Below are 22,215 nucleotides of genomic sequence, written 5' to 3' on the forward strand. Positions count from 1 at the left end.
TGCTTCGTCCACAGAATAATGGTATTGTTCATACTGACGCTCACACTGATACTTTTTCAAGTGAAGAGAACTGCTTCAGTCTTTTCAACGTTCATTTTTATTTTCCATTTGATAAGCCAGGACTCCACTGTATATATATGTTCTTGTAGTGACTATGTGACTTAATGCAGAGATGCATTTTGAGCTAGGATTGCAGCATTGTATGCATACATGGCTAGCGTGGTGTTAAGTAATTGTGGGATATCATTTACATCAAGTGAAAAGAGGACAGGGCCAAAGAACAAACCTTACGAGACATCTGTGAGGATTTTCCTGCATGTAGAATATGAGTTATAGCCAATAAAGAGGTATCTATCATAAGAATACGAATTAATGTTGTTAATGATGTAATCTGGGAACCCCAGAGTAATTAATTTGTAGGTAACCCCAGCAGTCATATGCGATTAAATGCTTTCACCATACTGAGAAAGAGTGCTCCAGTGGTTTTGTCATTTTGAAGTCCTTGTGCAATAAGTTCCATCACCCTGTAAAGCTGGTGAGTAGTGGAGTGATTCCTTCTGAACCCATGCTGCTGTAGGATAAAGATTTTATTATTATCTCTGAAGCTGTTAACACGATGGAGTATCACTGTCTCAGCAACTTTGCTAAGCCTGGATAGTAAGCTAATTGGACGACATGCACACGGGTCAGCTTGGTTCTTTCCAGGCTTCAAGATCAGGGTAATGATGATAGTCTTCTAATTGGTTGGGAAATGTTCGAGCTCAATCATAAGGTTGATAACTTTAGTGAAAGTGCAAATAATCTTCACACAAATTTCCTTAATTATCTTATTGCTGACATGATCCAGTCGCCGACCTTTATGATCGTTTCACTTTTTGATAGATCTAATGACCTCCAAGGGCATGACAACAGGGATGTTGTTCCTAGGTGTTCTTGAGAAAAATTGTGTATTGAGTAATGACACTATATCTTCTGTCTGTGGGTAGGACATGTTATGAGTGCAAAACTGAGATGTGTATTGGTTTGCTAGCGACTTAGCTTTCTCAGTTTTGATGTAGGTGATCTCATTAGGATCTTTATGGGGCGGAATATTTGTGTTACGTCTTTTAAACTTAGAAACAACTTTTCAGATGGAAATCATCTGCTGAAAGTGATATCTGGTCCAGTCATGCTTGTTCTTTGATAAGGGTCCTGACCTTGTGATTAAGTCTATTCATGATTCTTTTCTCATGCGAACATCATCATCTTTGCCAGGATTTTCTGAGCATGATTTCTTTTCTGTAATCAATTCTCTTATGGTACGATTTTTATATAATCTTCCTTGCTGTTTTAGTGACTGCAGAGTGTAACTTATTCGTAAATTCTTTAGTCTAATCATCCAACTCATTCCTCATATCTATGTGCAGAAAAGCATACTGAGTGTTGTCTAGAGCTTTGTTACCCTGCCCAGTTGGTAATCAGGAATCTTCCATGCAGTGTAATGTATCTATTAATGCTGATCTCTGCCATGACTGGATTGTGGTCAAAAGAAAGTTCATTCATGCTCTCAATATAAGTCAGAGCATTAATATTTTTAAAAATAAAGAAATCAATAACAGCAGGTCTGCCTCCACCACAGTGTGTTTGTTTATCCGGAGCTGCAATTAAGCCATCGGCCGATTGGGCGAGTTCGTGAATTACATTAATTTATACTACTATACATATACAGTGTCTCAAAAAAGTGATGGGACACAGTGCTTTACGAAAGGAAACTGCAATAAAATAAATTTAAAAAACACGTAAAATATTTTGTGGGTGTGTTTCATACTTAAATTTAGTAACAATTATTACATAACATACATTTTCTCAAAATATTAAAATATTAATTTAATAAAAATACAATTGTTTAGAACGGAGCAGAAAATGGCTCACTTAAGTGATGGGACGCTTACTTTTCCATCAAATATTTATCCAAAAATTTTACTTTTTAAAAGGTTTTAATATTATGTTGGATTTCCTTTTACTTTTAAAATGTGATTTAATCTTCTTGGGATGGATTCGACTAATTTTTTTGTGATTTCTGGAGTGATTTTACCCCATTCTTCTTGAAGCACCGATTTTAATTGTTGTTTTGAAGAAATGGTGTGTTTGCGAATTCTTGTTCCCAATTCTTGCCAAATATTCTCTATGGGATTTAATTGTGGAGATTGTGGGGATGTTTTTATTATTTCAGGACAGTTATACAGCAGCCAGAGTCTAATGTTCAAAGCACTGTGCTTGGGGTCATTGTCCTGGTAGAATTTAAAATCGTTATGAAGGTTCAATTTTCATGCTGAAGATTTCAAATTGTGATTTAAAATGTCAATATACTTGTACTGATCCATTATACTGTCAATAAAAACAAGATTACCAACTCCAGCCGATGACATACAGCCCCATACCATAACTCCTCCTCCAACATGTTTTACTGTTGGCACCAAGTTCTGTTTGCGAAATTCTTCCCTGTGTTTTCTCCACATCAAAATTCTACCGTCAGAACCAAATATATTAAATTTACTCTCATCAGCAAATATAACTTCATTCCAGTAATCAGAATTCTTATTTATGTTGGATTTTGCGAAAGCCAGTCTGAGGTTTCTATTCTTTTCACTCACGAAGAATTTTTTCCTGGCTGCTCTACCGTGATATCCAGCAAATCGAATTACTCTTCCAATAGTCTCAGGATTAACAATTACTCCATATAATGCTTGTAAATCAGCAGCAACTTTGGGAGCACTCATTCTTGGATTTTTTTTTAATATTTCGAACGATAATTTGCTTTAGTCCATTGGATAGCTTTTGATGGTCGGCCAGGTCTTCTTTATCCTGAATCATATGATTCTTTTTATATCGTTTAATGATATTAAAAACTGTTGAATGACTCAGGTTAACGGGTTCAGCAGTTTCTCTAATAGAATTTCCACGTTCGATATGCAACTTAATAACTAATTTTCGAATTTCAGGCAAAGTTTCTTTTCGTTTAGCATTCATGGCAGCACAGAGCTAAAAAACACAAAAATTCCAAAACAAACTGGAGAGAAATACTGCAGACGATTTTATAAATTATTGGCAATTGCTTTAGAGTAAAAATAAATACCCCAAAAGATATTTTTATTGCTTACTTCAGACTATTTTTGTTGCATAGTACGTAGTGTCCCATCACTTAAGTGAGCCATTTTCTACTCCGTTCTAAACAATTGCATTTTTATTAAATTAATATTTTAATATTTTGAGAAAATGTATGTTATGTAATTATTGTTACTAAATTTAAGTATGAAACACACCCCCAAAAAATTTTACATGTTTTTTAAATTTATTTTATTGCAGTTTCCTTTTGTAAAGCACAAGTGTCCCATCGCTTTTTTGAGACACTGTATATATGCATTAGCTTTATACAAATAGCTACCTTACATATATATTAGCTTTATACGAATAGAGAATATTTGTTAAATTATATATATATACACATTTATAATAAAATTATAATATAACAACTACTCAGATAAACTTACACTCATATATTGCTCCAATCAATTATAATTAAAAACATATACAAAATATAAAATAGCTAATCAACAAACCTCTAAGTGAGTCATCTTGTGGCACAGTTCAACTAACCTTCGGGTACCCAAAACATTCATGTCAACTGAACGTCTACAACAAAAAATATGTTAAATGTGGAACATATAAATAAAGTTATAATCTTAATGAAGAATCTGACAGAAAAAGAAATTTAAAACAGTGCAAGTTCATAAAAAGCATCGATTATCATAATATTCATAAAATGCATTGATTTCCTTTTTCTGGTATACAAGCTGTGTATAATTGAGAAAGAAAGGAATGTTACTGAATTTCATATTTATAAATATGTAATGATAATTTAGAGAGAAACACGATTGTACACAATTGGTGCAAAAATATATATATACCTACAGTCATAGCCAATTAAACCTCTTTATTACTGACAAAACATACTTGAAGCAGATATGTACAACTCAAGTGCAACAAATGAGCACCTGTTCTTCAATGCTAACAACTGGTAATTTCCCCCCTTTTATTCTATATTTGAAGTAAGAAAGGGTCATGAAGGACAGACTGCTAGCAGGACAGAGAAGCTGAAAAGTTCTAATGGTTAATTAGTGGTTTGGTTTGCAAAATTTAAAAAAACGTTTAAAAAGTAAAAAGGGTAAAAGTCTTCTGTATCACGTAAGGTAACATGTCATGAGCATTCTACAAGAATTAGATGATAGAAATTAATTTTAAAGTCCCATACTTCGAAGATTATTATAAGCATGTTACTATTTTTAAAATAAAAAGGACAAATAAGCAAATTAACTCTTAGTTACACAGGTGGCGCACAGAGTGCTACAGTTCTTGAAAACCTTTTCATGAATTCCGAGAAAATCAAGTGACTAACACTTGCTCCCAACCTAACCTTTGTCCATTTATTCGTTTCAGAAAAGGAAGCCGTAAAATATTGAAGGTCAGAGTTTACAGTGTTTAATTTCAGGACTATTTTCGACAAGTCTCTCGTGGTGCACAAAGTGCTACATTTGTGTAACAATTTAAGTACGGTACATAGTTTGTAATCCGGAATGATCTATAATCCAGACCTCTCAAAGCCACAAACTTATGCATGCATGTTTGATGCACGTGTCTGCTACGCATGCGCGTAAAGCCAGTAAAGCGTTTACCGATGCGCTCTTCTGATAGTGAAGAAAGTGATAGAGAATGTTATTGAAAACAAAAAAATTGCAATTGACAAGTTAGTCAGTATTCTCGACACAGCAATTACAGGACTTGGACAGTGGAACTTTGTAACTGAACAAGAAATTATAGTTTGTTTACTGAATTAAAAAGAAAGTATTAGCACAAAAAAACAAAGCAACTTAAACAACTTACACTGAAAGAAATGTTTACTAAAGTAAGCAAATAAATATTAAGCTTTTTTTTTTTTTTTTTTTTTTTTGTAAATTTTGATATTCTTTAGATCATAATTGCTTTTTATTTCATAAATTACAGTTTTGTATTTTTAATAGTATAATTTCTGCATGCCATCTTATTGAATTTAAATTGATGATCTATAATCAAAATAGTAAAAACAACCTTATATTTAGCGTAGGTATAATGAAACACTCAATCGATTTCGAGGGCAGCTAAAGGTCCCTCCTCATCAGGAGAAAGAAATACCTAGAAAGAAGAAAATAAAGGAGTCACAGAAACACGTGGTCCTTATCAGCACTGTACGTGGTTATAACTAGATTTTTAATCAGAGTTGCACTGGCCCCCTACTTTTACTGAGCCAGGCTATCTGATCGAGCATGAAAAATTAGCGAAGTTAAAATAGGGAGCAAGGGGCAAATGCACCTTACGCTCAAAATCTGAACTTCAAATAATGGAAAGCAACCACTGAACGGATTTTTATAACCTCTGGTAGTACCAAACGTGAGGAGGTAACGCCATCTATCGGCAAAAATAACTGAATTAAGATAGCAGAATTTTAAAGGCATTAGGAAGGACTTGATTGGACTTCAAATTATTAACTAAACCTGCTAAATCTTTGTGAATGTGAAAAGCCTCAAGAAAATCCAATTCACCCATGGAAGAAGCCTTTTGGATAATTTTTGCAGATCCAAAATCAAAATTATGATTAAAAGTCCAACTATGATACACTATTGAAGACTTGTTAATTTCACCTTTTCTGACATAAGATTCATGTTCCTTGATACGAAACTTCAACGCTCTTTTCGTTTGGCCGATATATCTTAAACCACATTGACACGATATACTATAAATTCCCCAAGAATTCAAGACAGAAATGCGATCTTTTAGAATCGAAGGGTGAATTTTATTAATAGGGGAGAAACCAACTTGAAAATTGAATTTCTGGAGAATCCGTGCAATTTTATAGTTAACAGAAGGATAAAATGGAAGCACGACAAGGTTATTAATATTATTTCTAACAGTGGAATGTCTTCTTTGATGGGAATCTGAAAATTTTTTAACGGCTTTATCAATAATCACGGGAGAAAATCCACGGTCAATCGCAACTGCTCTCAAATAATTAAGTTCATTGGTAAGCAAAGATTCAGAGGAACAAACTTTAAGCACGCGGAATACATAATAGTAAAAAGAAGCCATTTTTTGCTTAACAGGGTGGCATGACTTAGCATGGGGTGGTAAACAAACTGCAAAGGGTTTATGGTACACAGTGGTGCTAAAATCAGTTTCATTTCAGATTATAATATCAAGGAAGGGGAGGGAATTGTTGGATTCAATTTCAAGAGTGAATTGGATGGCTGGATCAATTGAATTCATAATAGATAGAATCTCGGATAAATCCTCTTTATAACCGTCAAAAAGTGCGAAAGTGTCGTCAACATACTGAATCCAAAGACGAAAAGATAGTTTATCAAATAATTTCATCTCAAAATAGTGCATATAAATGTCAGCAAGTACCGGACTGAGAGGATTACCCATAGCCAATCCTTCAACTTGACGAAAATATGCATTTTGGAAAACAAAGTGGGTTTGACTTGGAGAAACTTTAGTAAGCGATACCAACTCATAAATTTCAGCATGTGTGAAGTGAAATTCCCGAAGCCTAGTCTCAAAACAATTTAGTGCTCCTTCGACCGGAACATTAGTAAACAGCGATTTGACATCAAATGAAACCATAATGGAGTGAAGTGGAGAAATATTTTTAAGTTTATCAATGACTTCAACAGAATTTTTTACAGTGGGAATATTGTTAGCAAGTAGAGGAGAAAATCTGGAAACTAAATATTTGGCCAAAGGATATGAAGCAGTACCTATGTTGGAAACAATTGGTCGAAAAGGAATACCGGTTTTGTGGACTTTTGGAAGAGCATAAAGTCTCGCACAATTAGCAATAGGTGGAATAAGTGATTTTTTCAACTGAGTTGGCAGAATGTGAGAAGATTTAATGGCACTTTTTACTTTCGTGAGGTCCGAAGTTGAAGGATCTTTAGGGATCGAGCAGTATGGGCCTTCATTTATCAGTTTAGAGACTCCAGTAATATATGTGTGTATGTCCATAACAACGATCTGTCCGCCCTTATCAGCTTTAGAGATAATGATGTTAGTATCAGAATGAATTTCATGTAAGATCTCATTTTCCTTTTTGCTAAGATGATCTATAATAATTTGATGATCTTCCGGAAAAAACCCTAATCTGGAATCGCCGAAGTCCTGACTAGTCTAGATTACGAACTTGGTACTGTACTTGTTTTCCCACTTTGTAGTTTTTTTTTATTATATATACTATTTTATTTAATTTTTGCATGATTAGGAAGTAATATTACTGTTCATAATACTTTAGAATTATTTAATTTGTCAACCTTTCAAATTATTTACTAATATACAAAAACATAATACTTTAGAATTATTTAATTTGTCAATCTTTCAAATTATTTACTAATATACAAAAAATAAGCTGATTTTCTTATATTTCAGGTTTTCAAGGAGAAAAAATATAGTTCCCCCTGATGATTATGCGAGACTTCTTCAAGAGTTATCAGATGAATTAAGCGAATATAATGTACACTGTAAAAATTTCACTTGTAAAAATCATATGAAAGAAATAGATTATACGTGTATAAATTGTTATTATCAGAAAAATAATGAAGAATATGATGTGTCCGAATAAAAAAATATCCATAACGTAAGTTTCTTTTTCTTTTTCTTTTTCTTTTTTTTTTTTTTTTTGTCAAATCTATTTTATTCCAGAATTTTCATTAACTTGCGTATAAGATATTATTTTATACATTATGAAGATTTCATTGCTTAGCATACATGCTATTTATTTAAATATTTTATTTACTAAATAATATTAAAAAAGATGCCTTTATGACCGAAATATTTACTAGCGCATTTTATGCGCCAAATGTGTAACTACATAATTTTCCCCACCTGTGTAACAAAGAGTTAAACAGCAGACTTAAAATTTCTCACTTTAATTTAATTTTGTTTTACATAATTTTTATTCAAAATGCATATATATATATATATATATATATATATATATATATATATATATATATTTGATTTCTGTACATCTGTTGAAAAAAATACTGTGGTGATTACTGTCAATAACATTAAACGCATAAATAAACAAAAAAGAGAGAAAGAAAATCTGGAAGAATTCAGATTTTAACATTGCACCAGTGGTATGTTGCAGAGGTTTTGCTATGCTTGCAGTGAGCATCTCAAGTTACCAACATGCTCTTTGCTCTTTCACTCACTTCTACTAACGGTTTTTTTTTTTTTTTTTTTTCCTAGCTTTATTTTTAAGCACTGTTTTCTTCATACTTATGCCACATGAAATTAAAAAGCAAAATCACAAAATGTTCAGAAACAGAATATTTTTAAAATTCCCGACAGAGTGCCAGAAATTGCCACATTTTATTATTATTTTTATTATTACTATTCATTACATTATTTCTGTTAAAACTAACCATTTGAGCAACAGCTGCCTAGAAGTGTTATCAGAAAACAAGTATATAATGATTTTAATAAGTACAACTAGTGTCACTTCGTAAAAATATTTAATATTTCTAATTAGATATTTCATGACTTAAATGCATTTTTATTTAAATCATTCAGGTTAAAAAACGGAAAAATACTTTTTAAGAACACCATTTATTGCTTTGCAATCATTTTGTTAGCTAATCAGTAAGAGAAAGATTAAATTTGAAAGTTAAATATGTTATGCTTTACTGAATGGCAGCATGCTGGTGCACAGAGTTGAGTATTCTATCTTTGGCAGTTGCATTGCTCTCGAATGGATTAATTTATAGATTAAATTCAAGGAGGTTAGAATAGAAGGAGGGAAGGTTCAACTCAAAACCTTGAGTCTTGGTGGCCATGTTACTACTACTGCTATGACTTTTTTTTTAGTCCAAAAGAGCTTTTTCCCTGAAGGACTATAGTTTTTGTTTTGCGATTTTGCGTTGGTTCACTATAAATGTCCGTTTCACTTTTCAAACTGTTGCCACCAAATGTTAAGAGTCCTGCATTATATTTGAAGAAATTAAATAATGAAAAATTTTCATAAATCTATGTATATTTCTTGCATTGTGATAAAACAATGTTACACAGAGCTATCGAATTTTGAACAACGTAATCCTACTGCGAAAATGGGCATATGGATGCCCAAATTTGAAATTTGGAATTTGTGTTATTATCGATTTCATATTTTGTAAAACTTTAACGAATTTTTAATTAACAAAATCAAAGATTTCAAAGCGAGCAATGGCAAGGATGCACAGAAAAAAACATTTTTATCTCCAGCTCACGAGACCCTGTATCGGAAATTCTAAAGATATGCTCAATTTAAAACTATTTTACAATATTGCTCTTGAACTGAATTTTATGGGTTAAGTGCACAGAACATGATATTTAATAAATAAAGGTAACAGACAAAATGTTAAAAAAAACACCCCTTTGGACGTAATTTAAAATCTGAAACCTTTCAGATTTTTATTTTATTATTATTATTTTTAAGGCATGGTATCTTGTGCTGCATATGGATGCACAAATTGATTTTCTAAAGAGATTCCTGGGATTACTTTTCCTGCATAAATATTGATTTTTTATGTACCGTAATTTCCGGAAGAAAGGCCGCATCAGCGTAAACACCGCACTCGAGAAAAATGGCGGGAAAAAAAGTAAAATTACACAGAAACGCCGCATCAGCGTAAATGCCGCAATAGATTAAATTGTGCGTGACCCCGTTGCGGGCCATATAGATGCAAAAACTCAACCTAAGTCCTGATATATGACATACCAGTTAAGAAAAATGCATGAAATGAAGCCATAACTCAAAAATAAATTAAAGGTAAGAAATGTATAGCTTCTGTGCCGTTTAGACACATTTTAAAAAATTTTCCGTTCCCTTCTTACTTAAAACTATTCAACAAGTACTTGTACTCAAACTGATGGGATATGTATTTGGCAGAATGCCAAGAAAAATCCATTCATGCTGAAGAGGAAATACGAGGCAGGTGGAGTCGTGTCATTGCAAAAAAGGCAGGGATGGGGTGGGGTGGAGAGAGGATGGGTCCTGGAAGATTCATCGAAACACAGAGGAGAGAGACTATTCAAACTGATGAGAATGTTGATTTGAAAGGGGGAAGAATGTTATTGTTCTGAGATCTCGTTTAGGATGAATAAGGCATGTAGGTATGTTCAAGGGAAAGAATGTAAACAAAATAACGTTCGCAAAAAGCAACTGAGTGGTCTTTTGTGTGGGAACAGCACCAGTCAATGCATAATGACAAGGCCATCCAAACTATGTACAATGACCATCATAGGAAATATTTTATTTTCAGTGCACCTAAACGCCGCATGGGTAGAAACGCCGCAGCCACTGAAAATTTAAGTTTTAAACACGTAAACGCCGTGTCGTTTCTTCCAGAAATTACGGTAATTTGACAAATGTGTTGAAAAATATCACGTCATGTTATGTTCTTTCAAGATGTGAAAAAAAAAAAAGACTTAGTAATAATCAAAATATGTTAAATACATTTTAATGTTTCTGTTTATAGCTGGTATCTTCGTTCCTTAACAGACAATGATATATGCTAGGATTCAAACTATATAATTTGAACGTTTTAGGTAATTCGTTTTATAATTTTTATGAAAAGTAAGAAATAAATTGTTACTACTTTTATGACTTGTAAAGGTGTTAAATAAAGTAATGCTTTTTTATGCATTAATTATTATTCATTTTTAAGTTTTGCGAACTGTTATGAATATAATTTGTGCATTTGATCAAGATAAACTGTACTGTTGTTAAAAATTGTTTGCATAAACTTTCAAATTTCTGGGCAGTAGACCCAGAAATAAATAAAAGTACATAATACAGCGATAAAAGTAAGTAAAATATTTACATAATTGAACATGTGAACAGACATATCCAAAAATTTATATATTTAATTAAATATGTATTTAAATTTAATTTTTTAATTAAATTCAATTTATTCTTACAAAAATTTATATAGGTATACTTCTGCAATTCACCTTAATTCAAGGCAATTTCTTTGAGGCTCATAACTATGAAACACGCATAAACTGAAATCATTAAATTCAAATAAATCTGTTTTATTTTATTTTGTTGGTTCTGAGAAGGATCTATTTAAAACTTTCATTTAAAAAATTGCAACATGTGAGTATTTTTTAGATAATTATCTGCTATTAATTTGCCCTTTAAAAAACTTCTAAAAATTGATAAATGGATAAAAGTTAAAATGTTTTTCTTCATTGAAATTAAGAATTATTCAAATTGTTAAAACATGCCAATAAATGATTTAAGAAAAAGAAGAAGGGGAAAAAAAAAAGAGATGAAATACTATTTATATCAAGTACCAGTATCCTGAAATTAGCTATTTCAACAACTGCTGCAGCCAACAAAAATATGTGAATTTCTGTTTTAGTGTATTACAACTTAAAGATGAAGTATTAAATACTAAAATAAAATAATTTTCTTTTGTACCTTTTAAACATTTGTATATGAACGTAATGTATGAAATGATTCTTTAACAAATTATGATAATATTGTGAATAAATCAGAAATATCAGTTCTTAAAGGAAAAACTAGAAAGTACACCCAACAGGTTGCTAATAAAACCTAAAAAAAAATCCTTGAAATATGCAGAAACACCATATTTAAAGGCTGTAATGTTACACACATGTATTTAGATCTTGGAGTATTTCTTAATAATTTTCTGTATAATAAATTATAGATATCATCTTTATTACTTTAAACAAAAATTTAACAATAGCGAAGCATTTCGAGATAAATGTAACATATTTTTACTGGAAAATAACATGCACAGAACAGCTTAGAATACATTTTACTGTCGTAATCCAATGTTTTTATAATTTAAACATGTACGCCACTTGTTAGGTAGGGTTTCATTCCCTGGTGAGAGGAGGAAACCGAGAACCCTCCCTCCTCCTATTCTAACCTTCTTGATTAAATTTGAAAGATAAATATCTTGTGTTTTGCCAATGGTAAAAGATTTGTGCACTGGAAATAAAAATGCCTTTTTTTAGTAGTGTTGCCACTAGAAAGTTGAGTTTGTTAGAAAAATTGTTAAATTTGTAAAAATATGAAATAATAAATCACAACTTCAATTTTTTAAATGAATTTTTTTTATTATTACATCATAATAACATTTGGTGGCAACAATTTGAAAAATGGTTCAAAAACCACTTTTCAAATTGTTGCCACTAAATGTTAAATAGATAAAAGTGAAATAGATAAAAGTGAAATAGATAAAAGTGAAATAGATAAAAGGCGAATTTCAAAACTAATAATACTTCTGTTTTTTTCCCTTTTTATAAATCTTTTGAAGGTTTCAAAAAAGTATATTACCCATATATTAGGTGATACATTCACAAATTCATTCTGGATATAACAATGAACATAGACTGAAAGTGTTGTCATTACTTTCTACAGAAAACTGCATAGTATTTAAAACATAGAAACGAATATCAATGCTATCAAGGAATATCAGGGAAATATCAATGCTATCAGGAATCAAATCAAGGATGAAATAACTAAAATTTTACGGTCTAAATAATTAAGCTACTAATAGGTCATGATGGCATATAACTCAAATCATCTTTCCCACAAGCAAATCATTGCAAGTGCTGCTGTTACTTCACTGAATACTCAGTTTTCTGGAAGTTACCTTTCTATAGAAAATACTGATTAGGATTTAAATTTAGAAAAAACACAGCGCTAAGGTTTGTAACATGAAAAATGAGAACTTTTTTTTAATTTAAAATAATGCAACGATTTTTTAAATAAATAATCAATTACAACTCACAACAAAACTCTCAAATAAAGAAATAACAGAAAACAAGCTCATCAATTTGTAAATCCAATAAATTACTTTATGATGTAACATAACATGCTACACAAAGACTATGGGGCAATTTTCAGTACTGGGTATTCAAAAATTATCTTTCCAACTTTGATTGTGTATAAGTCAGAAAAGAGGATAGAAAAAGAGATGTGGTTTGCGGCATAATGTTCACACATACCTGAAGTTTATTTCTATATTAACACTTCCAATAAATCTCTCTCTCTCCTATCTAATTTCTTTTGTTTTTGTCTCTGTAGGTGAGGCATTGATGAAAAGGGCCACTCTCCCAAGAAATGATATAGTGTGTGAAATGGTATATAGAGACCAAATCTGCCACCTAGGTTCAACGTAAATTTGGACTCGTTACAGACGCACATCTCCATCATGTCTAACCATTCAGCAGTGATACACGAGGCTTGAGGAAACTGAAGTCATGAAGATGACGAATTCTGAACATCCAAGCATGAGTGAAGCAAATGTGGAAGGGGTGCAAAAGACATTAATCCAGAGCCGAAGCCATCAAGAATCTTGACAGTTGCAGCTACCAACAATCGCAGTGCACAAGGTGCATACACAAGCAACTGAAGTTTCGTACCTACAAACTGCAATTGCTGCACGCACTTCAACCTGTTAACAAGCCATAGTGCAAAGCATTTGCAATTGAGATTCTGAATTGTATCAAAGAGGACCCCCTGGTTTATTAGGAATCATACAATTCATCGTGAACTTGGCATTCATAAAATTACTGTATGTTTTGCAAAAATATTGAATTCTAGAAAATTCTTTAGAAATATTCACAAAGTGAACAACAGCACCATCCCTCAGCTGGATTTTAACTTCCATAACAGAGAAAACAGAAAACGATCGAAAGCGGTTCTTTTGCATTTAAATACTTAAATTGCTTATTATATGTTCGTCATGTAATTCTACCTAAAATCTCTTGCCAACCAAAAATTGGTTTCATTTTACCAACTCAAACATAGGTTTAATTCATGACATATGTGTTGCCATTTAGGATTGAAAAATGCAATTAATTCATTCCCAGCATCGCAATTGAGTCGTCATCTCTGGCTTATAACTGTAACTACTACTTGACTGTGAAGCAAATGTGTCACCATCTGGTAGCAACTTCTGTCATTCACTTTCAGTTAAAATTTGTGTTTTGCTAATTTTTGCTAATTCTCAGCTATTTTGTAACTTTTCCCGACTTTTTTATATTTTATCTTAACTCAATAGACGTTTAGGCCAACTATTATTGCATTCCATGACCCTTTTACTTCAAAATAGACTCGTATCAATTTATAACTCTAGCAAAATAACTTTTAGAAAAAGTTATTTTGCTATAACCCTGCTCCCCGACCAATGCTTGATTTGCAAGTAGATGCAGTTCCTTTACATGTTCACGATTGGACAAGACGACCAGTAGCTCCTCCCCCTGCACCCAAGTACATCCAGAGTCAACACCTTTCCATTCATTCAAGCTCTCTCCATTCTGACGCTAGCACACAGCAAAAATGTGCCTAATTGCATGTTAGAGAAACAGTAGCTATTCCGCATTTATACCATGGTTCTTAGGAGAAGTAGCTAATGCCTTTATATCAAGACACATACAATGCTTTTGCACGAGATTTCATCTCGTCTATGGACTTCTTTAAGTTATGATAGAAAAGACATGCCATTTTTGTACGAGTTCAACACAAGATGTTGTTTTTACCCGGGAGCCTGTTAACAAGTGATTCTAACATTTGAGTCATCAAAGAGGACCCAGATTTCCTGACAAAAGTGTATTTTCGAGTGAAGCGGGTTTTCATATGCCAGGATGGTAAACTGACATTATGTGTGGATATGGGGCTAAGAGAGCACCAATATAAGTTGGGAAATAGGGCACAAGAGTTCAAAAGTAAATGTGTGGTGTTGTTTGCTTTATGAAAATGTGGTAGGACCATTTTTCTTTGCAAAGGCGTCAATCACTGTGACTGTTTCTCTGGATATGTTAGAACAGTTTGCATTTCCACAGGCCAAACAACTGCAACCTGACACCCTCAGCAACAGAGTGCCCCTCCTCTCTGGGCTGCGATCATTAGGAAAACTTTGAAGGGCTCGTCAGGAGAGTGTTAGGATGACATATTTCAGCATTGCTGTATTGGCCACTGCCTGCCCCCCTCCCAAGTGTCCAGACATAATCCCACTAGTTTTTCTTTAGAGCTTTGTGAAGGATGTGGTCTACAAGACCCCAGTGTGGGACTAGCAAAAACTCGAAGCTTGCATTGGCACATCACTCAACACATTACAGAGAACATGCTAGGCTGGACAGGGCAGAACTGGAATTTTGCTTAGATATCCTGGATGCTTCAGATAGCATGAACACTGAACACTGTTGTTTGGCTACTAAAACTTTACATGTATCTAAGCATTATGTTGGAAACTGCACCTTTCTATCTATCCCTATTTCTGACTCATAAACTCCTGACTTCTGATCAAAGTTGGAAATATCATTTTGGAACACCCTGTATAACAATTTAACTTCCTGGTGCAAGTATAAATTCCTTTACAAAAATTACTAGCAGTTCTTCATAATTATAAGCATACTTTTTACTTTAATTTTTTGGCAATATTTAAAATAAAACATAACTATCTCATGATATATATGTATCATAAAACCATAAAGAAAGTGGGAAAAAAGGGAGAAAAAGAAAGAGGAAAGAAAAAGGATGGGGCAGAGAAAAGGTTTACAATTTTTCTAACGGTAAGTTATTTATATATTTTAAACAGTCATTATCTACCACTTCCACTAATGAATTAACAATAAAAAAAGTCATAAATTGATGGTTTCTCAATTTTTCCAGTTCTAGCAAAATTGTGCGACCTTGCTGATATCCACTTATTAAACTTTAGTCTTTGAATGGTTTACTCACTGATATGCCTAATGAGTGCAGAAGTAATGCAAGTCCTCCCAGAATAATAATAAAAAAAAGTGTTTTTTTGTTCATTTGTTTTTTTAGATCATCTATGAGATGCCTATGGAAAATGTCCATGATTGATAATCACTTCTGATGTAGAGAGGTGCCTAGATGATGGGTCCAATTAATTTTGAGCTACTCTTTAATTCAGTGTTACAACATCCAACCTTTCTCATGTACCTAACTATGATACCATGAAGATTTTGTTTCGACATCATCTTACATTCAAAAGCTGTGAAAGGCAGCAATTTTTTTACCACCAGCAAACACTTCTAACATTACTATGCATCTTTTCAGCTCCTGCAGGTTTTACTAGAACAGATCAGCCTCCTTTTGATTAACTGAAATATTATTCAGCATGTCAAAAAATAAAAGATCTACGTTTCCTATATTTCCAACACCCTAATCATAATCTTTTCTTTACTGGGTCTCGAATCTATGAAATTCTAACACTTTTTCTTCACAAATCTCTGACAGATGTAGTGCATGCATTGTTGTCCTTAAATTAGTCCATTTGTTCTTAACAAACAATCTATCCATTCTTTGTTTGCCCTTCACTTTCATTTGTTTCATTTCATGTGACGCATCTATGCCATTGTTTCTCTGCACTTTCACATAATTCAACACTTTACTATGAATTTTTGGAAATTTTCAGGTTTTCTGTCCTGGAATACTCTCGGCTCTGAATTTGTCTTCCTCGGTACATCTATTTGTTTTCTTTAATATCGAATCAAAGAAAGTTGAACACCAAAGTGTCTACTGATAGGTTTGATACCATTAATTTCCAAGAATTTTAGAACTTTAAATTGAAATTTTGTGATTAATTTCTTTCCTCATGTTTCTGAAAATCTGTGGACTGCAATTGTAATACATACGAGTCAAAAGAAATTTCTTATAACTATGAATTCTCAACTCTAAATACAGAATCAAATCATAGCAATGATGTTAAAACTACGAATATTGCATACAGCATGATTTTTATGGCTCATTTATATTGTAAATCCCCAGGGCTACTTCACATGAATGAATCTTGATTGCAGTTCCCAATTGGAAGATCGGAGGAATGAAAGAAAAGGGGGTGAACAAAAGACTTGTATTTCAAAAGATTGAACACATCAGGGGTGGACAAGGCTAAGCAAATTGAATAGAATGAAAATATATATGTATATATATAACAAAGGTAAAATTATATATCTTTGATAAAATAATTTAATCAAAGGTATACAATTTACTAATTGTTACATTATCCATTGCCCGCCATAAGAGGGCACTGTTTAATCTTGCAAGTTTTTCTGTATTATAGTATATGTTAGTGAGTAGGAATAAACGTCTTGTCCTGAAAGGTAGCATCGATCTTTTAATGAGTGTGGAGTTCAATTTCCGCCCCCATTCACAAAAGAGATGAACACTAATAAACTAGCCTTCAGAAAGGAAAAATATGTATGACAGAGGAAGGGAAAAATTGTGCATTTTTTCCCACCCACCCCCCAATTTTCAAAACGTAGCACTAAAAGCTAAAGGTAAAATACATGAGGGGAGGGAGAATAAGCGAGGAAACGCATATATAACATTAGAGTTTCATTCCGACTTGGATTTTAGTGAACATCTATGTACGGTGCTCTGTTAACCAAAAAGTAACTTCTCATGAACAAAAACAAAATATTATAACAAAACATTAGCATGAAAAGAAAGATGATATATAAAGACTTACTTTAGAGGTTCATCAAATTTAACTGTAGCAGCAGAATGAAAGACGATGGAGACATTAGAAACAAGTAAATTTACATCAGACGGACTAATTCCAAGACCAGGTAGCGTTAAATCTCCATGAATGGCAACTAATTTTGAAATTGTACTTGGTTGTTCATTTTTCACTCTTTCAAATATCTAGAAAAAAATTTTGGAATTTTGATGCATTCTTTTTTAAGAAAAATCTTATCCCATTATTCTATATATTTATCTCCTTTCTTAAATTTATATGCTCACAGCAATAAATAAAATTTTAAATATTTCTATATAATAATTATTGTCAGTTATTCATTTTGGATCTAGAAAACAAAAATAGGTTAGGTCAAAGGGAAAGACTCACAGTTTAACAATATTCAATAAATAAATTACTTTTAATAGGTATAATTGAAATTAGAAAAGATTCTGACAACTATTCGATACACAAAATGCAAGAAAATCTATTCATAGAACATACAATTGCTATGTTCTAATTTTGCCAAAGCAAAAATAAACCAGATATAGATTATCTCAAATTAACTAAACCACAAACTAAACATTTATATGAATATCAATATATTTACCAAAAATAGAACTCATCAAGCTATCAAAACTTTTAACAATATACTAACATTGAAGAAGCAATAAAAATGTTACGATATCTGTTCATCTTTTACAGCAACTGAACCTGCTGCAAATCATCATACACCAAAATTTCTGCACCAATCATTGTTTTAAATTAAAAAGATCCGAATGAAAGTACATTTATTCATTTTTCAGTATCATCAGCATTCTGATACTGCACAGCAGAAGTCTAACAATTACTATTGGCAGTTATTTCAAAATCAATCTGAAATTGAGTATACCATCCACTAAAGAAAAATTATTAAAATCATTTTAATATAGAATAACAAATATTCTTGCTTTTTCTAATTATTTATTAAAACTGTAAATCATAATATTATATTTCAAGTAAGTTTTAATACTTGAAAATAATTATTGCTTTGTGTTATTCTATTCAATATTAATCATACTTCGTAAGTTAAAGATAACATTTTATTTTCCAGAAATTTAACATACATTACACTTTGCTTTCAATTAAATGAGTAATCCTTTTTATGCTATAAATGAAATACTCAACAATTCTTAAAAACAAACTCAATTATTCTAATGTAGACTAAAACGAATACAAGACAAATGATTAACAATCATCAAAGTTTTCTTTTAGATTTTATGATGTAGAATTATTCTTATGCAGGAAAACAACTAATAGAAGACAAATTATTACCAGAAATCAAAGTTCAGTTAGGATTTTAAGGCAATTAATGTGATATAGATGATTATAGACATTAGATTTAGATGCAACGACAAACTCTCAGAAATTGTATGTACGGAAAATACTGCTTAAATGGTATTTCTGAAAAAAAAATTATTTCACATGGCTATTTATCAAATAAAAGTACATATAATTTGCCTAATAAAGTTCTAAGAAAACTAAATGTAATAAATAATCAAACATAAAAAAGGCTTTAAACAGCAAAATATTTTTAAGTGAAATATTAAAGTTTTGAAATAAGTACATACTTTTATATTTTAAAATATGTCTTCTTTCTTTGAATAAATCAAATTATGAAGTCATTATGATTAACTGGGTTTTTAAAAAAATAATACACACTGAACAATGATACATGAAAATAATAATAATTAAATAGTTTTTTACTTCCTTGAACAAAGTAAAAAGGAAGTATTGTAATTGCGAAAAGTTTCAGACATCATATTTCAATGCAAATATCCATTTTCACTGCTACTGAATGCAATTTAAGGATTTTTTTGCATGACATTTGTACATGACATTTGCATGACATTTGTACATGATAAAGGATTCTTTTTCCCAAAAAAAATTGTAAAACAAATTTAAAATAAATTCTAAAGAGAATTTTTCGTGGCATTTGTGCCTGCAATAACATGTAGATGTGCACCTCATATTTTGTTTGCAATCGGCCTCACCAAAAGTATATAAATATATGTATATATATATCCATTCTCAGTGATCTCAGTTTCTTTATTCTTACATGTTTGTAAATTGTGCATTTTTTGCTTTAAAAATGATTAAATTATGTTGTTCTTATCTTCTGGTTAAGGTTTTGATGCCTTTAGTAACTCTGTATGCAATATTTTTAGAATTATCTACAATTTAAAAGTTGTTTAAGTGCCGCTAAATTAAAAAAATCCTAATAATTTTTTCCATGGCGTCCATTGCTTGTTTACATTTGAAACAGCAAAATAGTAGATTTGTTGCTAATCTAGAGAAAGTAAGCTTCCAAATAACGCCTTCTTTATTATTGTAAATTAATATTTTATCATTGTAAATTATTATTTAAATTATTGTAATTATTATTCTTTTATTATTGTAAATTAAATCATGCTTAATCCATTCTGGAATTTATTCGAGGAAATAAATGTTTAAGATTTACTTCATAATTTTCAATACAGACATGTTGAGTTTTAATGTATTTTTGCCTTGTCACGAAGTGAGAACTGAATTAGTTCAATGAGAAATACTGAATCGTCTGTGAAAAACTGTTTCTTTTTTGTTGTTGTTCTTTGCTTAATTTCTTTTAAACATGATTTTAGATTTATTATAGTATTTGAATAGAACATGTGCCAACGATTAGATAATTCTTAAGATGATATAAATGTGCATTCTGAGTTAAAAAATGAACGAAATATAACGCTGTTAACTGAATCTAGGACCAGAGTGTCGCTATGGTAAACAAATACAGTGAATTTTAAAAAGTGCATTTATTTTATTGTGGTTTATCGACAAAGTAAATTTAATCCAATCCAAATGAAATGCAAGAAAAAATGGGTATAATTTAATATTCCATACAAGGAAGTCATGTGGTACACACATCAGATTTTTTTTTTTTTTTTTTTTCATATCATCATAAATTTTCAATGTGAATTCCTCTAGGTGCAAGACCTATGTCTACATGGCATTTGAATTATATCTTTACTTGTCCTAGCATCACTCTATTCGGCCATAAATGTAATTGCAATGCGATTATAGAACTCAAGTTTCCAGCAACGGGGGAAGGAGTGAGAATGTAAACAGGGTTTTTAACATATGCCCAAAGAAAGAAATCACAAACCATGAGAGATACAGAGTTCATGCGAACACTATTAAATCACTTTCAGTGTATTGTCCAATTCAGATGTGGGGAAGTTCCTTGTTGAGATAGCCATGCATTGTAGCACACCAATGAGATGAAGTCCCATCTTGTTGAAATATGAAATTGTTAGAATATTCTTTCAACTATGGAAACAAGTTCAACTGTAACACATCCAGGAATGAAATACCTATCATGATCTCCTCAACTAAGAAAAAAGACCTGTATACTTTTGTTTTCGAAACTGCCACAAAAACATTGAGTTTGGAAGAATCTTGCTTGTGTTGCATATGACAATTTTGAAAGCACATATTCAGACATTATGATGAAACATCTTTCCATTTATATGAAATAGGGTTTTATCCATAATTAAAAAAACCACCTTCCTCAACTGCTGTTTGCATAAAATCATAAAATTCTTATTGTTGAATGACATTGTTCACTCGTAAACTTTGCAGTATCTGCACACAGTATGATTTCATTCACATACGAGTTCACAAAATCTTCCACATATATGGCTACTGCAGTTGACTAGAACTATGTGTTTACTGCTGTGGCATACACATGAAATTCTTCCTTGCCTTTTTACTGTTTCTGTACAAACACTTGGACATCCAGTACTTTTGATTTTGCACAAACAACCTGAGCTTTTAATTGTCAATGCAATTGCAAATTGCTTTGTTGCTATTGCAACTATATTCTATACTGTCTTGGGAATAAATGCTCTATGATAACAGTGGATAAACTCTTTTCATGTTCTAAAACAAAGAAAACCTTTTACTATACAGACACCACTATCAGAAGCAGCTATCACTTATACTAATACTTGGTAGCTAATGAAAATTTTAAAACTGAGATGCAAACCTGGTTATTTAATGCTATTATTATTATTATTATTATTCAGCATGTAATATTGTTTTCAACATGCAAGTGTTTTAAAATCCTGTGAATCCTTTACAATTACTGATTCAGCATGTAATATTGTTTTCAACATGCAAGTGTTTTAAAATCCTGTGAATCCTTTACAATTACTGAGTATTTTGAAGTTAGATGAATAATGTCAGAACAAATTTCAAGTATTCTTACCTTAGCTTTCAAGAGTTCATCTAAACGTTGTTTAGGTTCTTGGCCATCTTTAGGTCTAAGAAGGAGGTATATTGTTTTAATTGAACTACAAGATCTGAGCAATTTCTCTACAAGAACCTATAAAATATAGTAAATATTAAAATAAGATAATCTACATATATTAACAAAACATTAAGATTGCAATGCTGCAGTTTTAGACCAGAATTATAACCTTTCTAAATCAAAATTTCTTTAAAATCCAAACATTTATTTATAATTTTCTTTAAATCCAAACATTCAGATTTTAATACTCATTTTTTAGTATATATACGGTTGGGTTCTAAGAAAAAAGCCAACAGGAAAAAAGCCCGCAAGAATGAT

At 31.6% G+C, this 22,215-nt stretch overlaps 1 protein-coding gene across 4 annotated transcripts in view; it reads right to left on the bottom strand.

The window, feature by feature from the left end:
- LOC118204138 (putative fatty acyl-CoA reductase CG5065) overlaps nucleotides 1-22,215 on the bottom strand; it is a 160,979-nt gene that overhangs the window by 62,277 nt on the left and 76,487 nt on the right. For all 4 annotated transcript variants that reach the window (XM_085821002.1, XM_085821000.1, XM_085821003.1 and 1 more), the window contains exons 4-6: nucleotides 21,856-21,972; nucleotides 17,586-17,761; nucleotides 3,600-3,672 (exon numbers count right to left, since the gene is read on the bottom strand). In XM_085821002.1, the coding sequence (XP_085677128.1) occupies nucleotides 3,600-3,672; nucleotides 17,586-17,761; nucleotides 21,856-21,972 (366 nt within the window). The remainder of the gene's footprint in view (nucleotides 1-3,599; nucleotides 3,673-17,585; nucleotides 17,762-21,855; nucleotides 21,973-22,215) is intronic.

The sequence above is a fragment of the Stegodyphus dumicola genome, chromosome 7 (assembly GCF_044657685.1).
Source record: "Stegodyphus dumicola isolate Sdum_Otavi_A_Nest chromosome 7, ASM4465768v1".
Classification (NCBI taxonomy): domain Eukaryota; kingdom Metazoa; phylum Arthropoda; class Arachnida; order Araneae; family Eresidae; genus Stegodyphus; species Stegodyphus dumicola.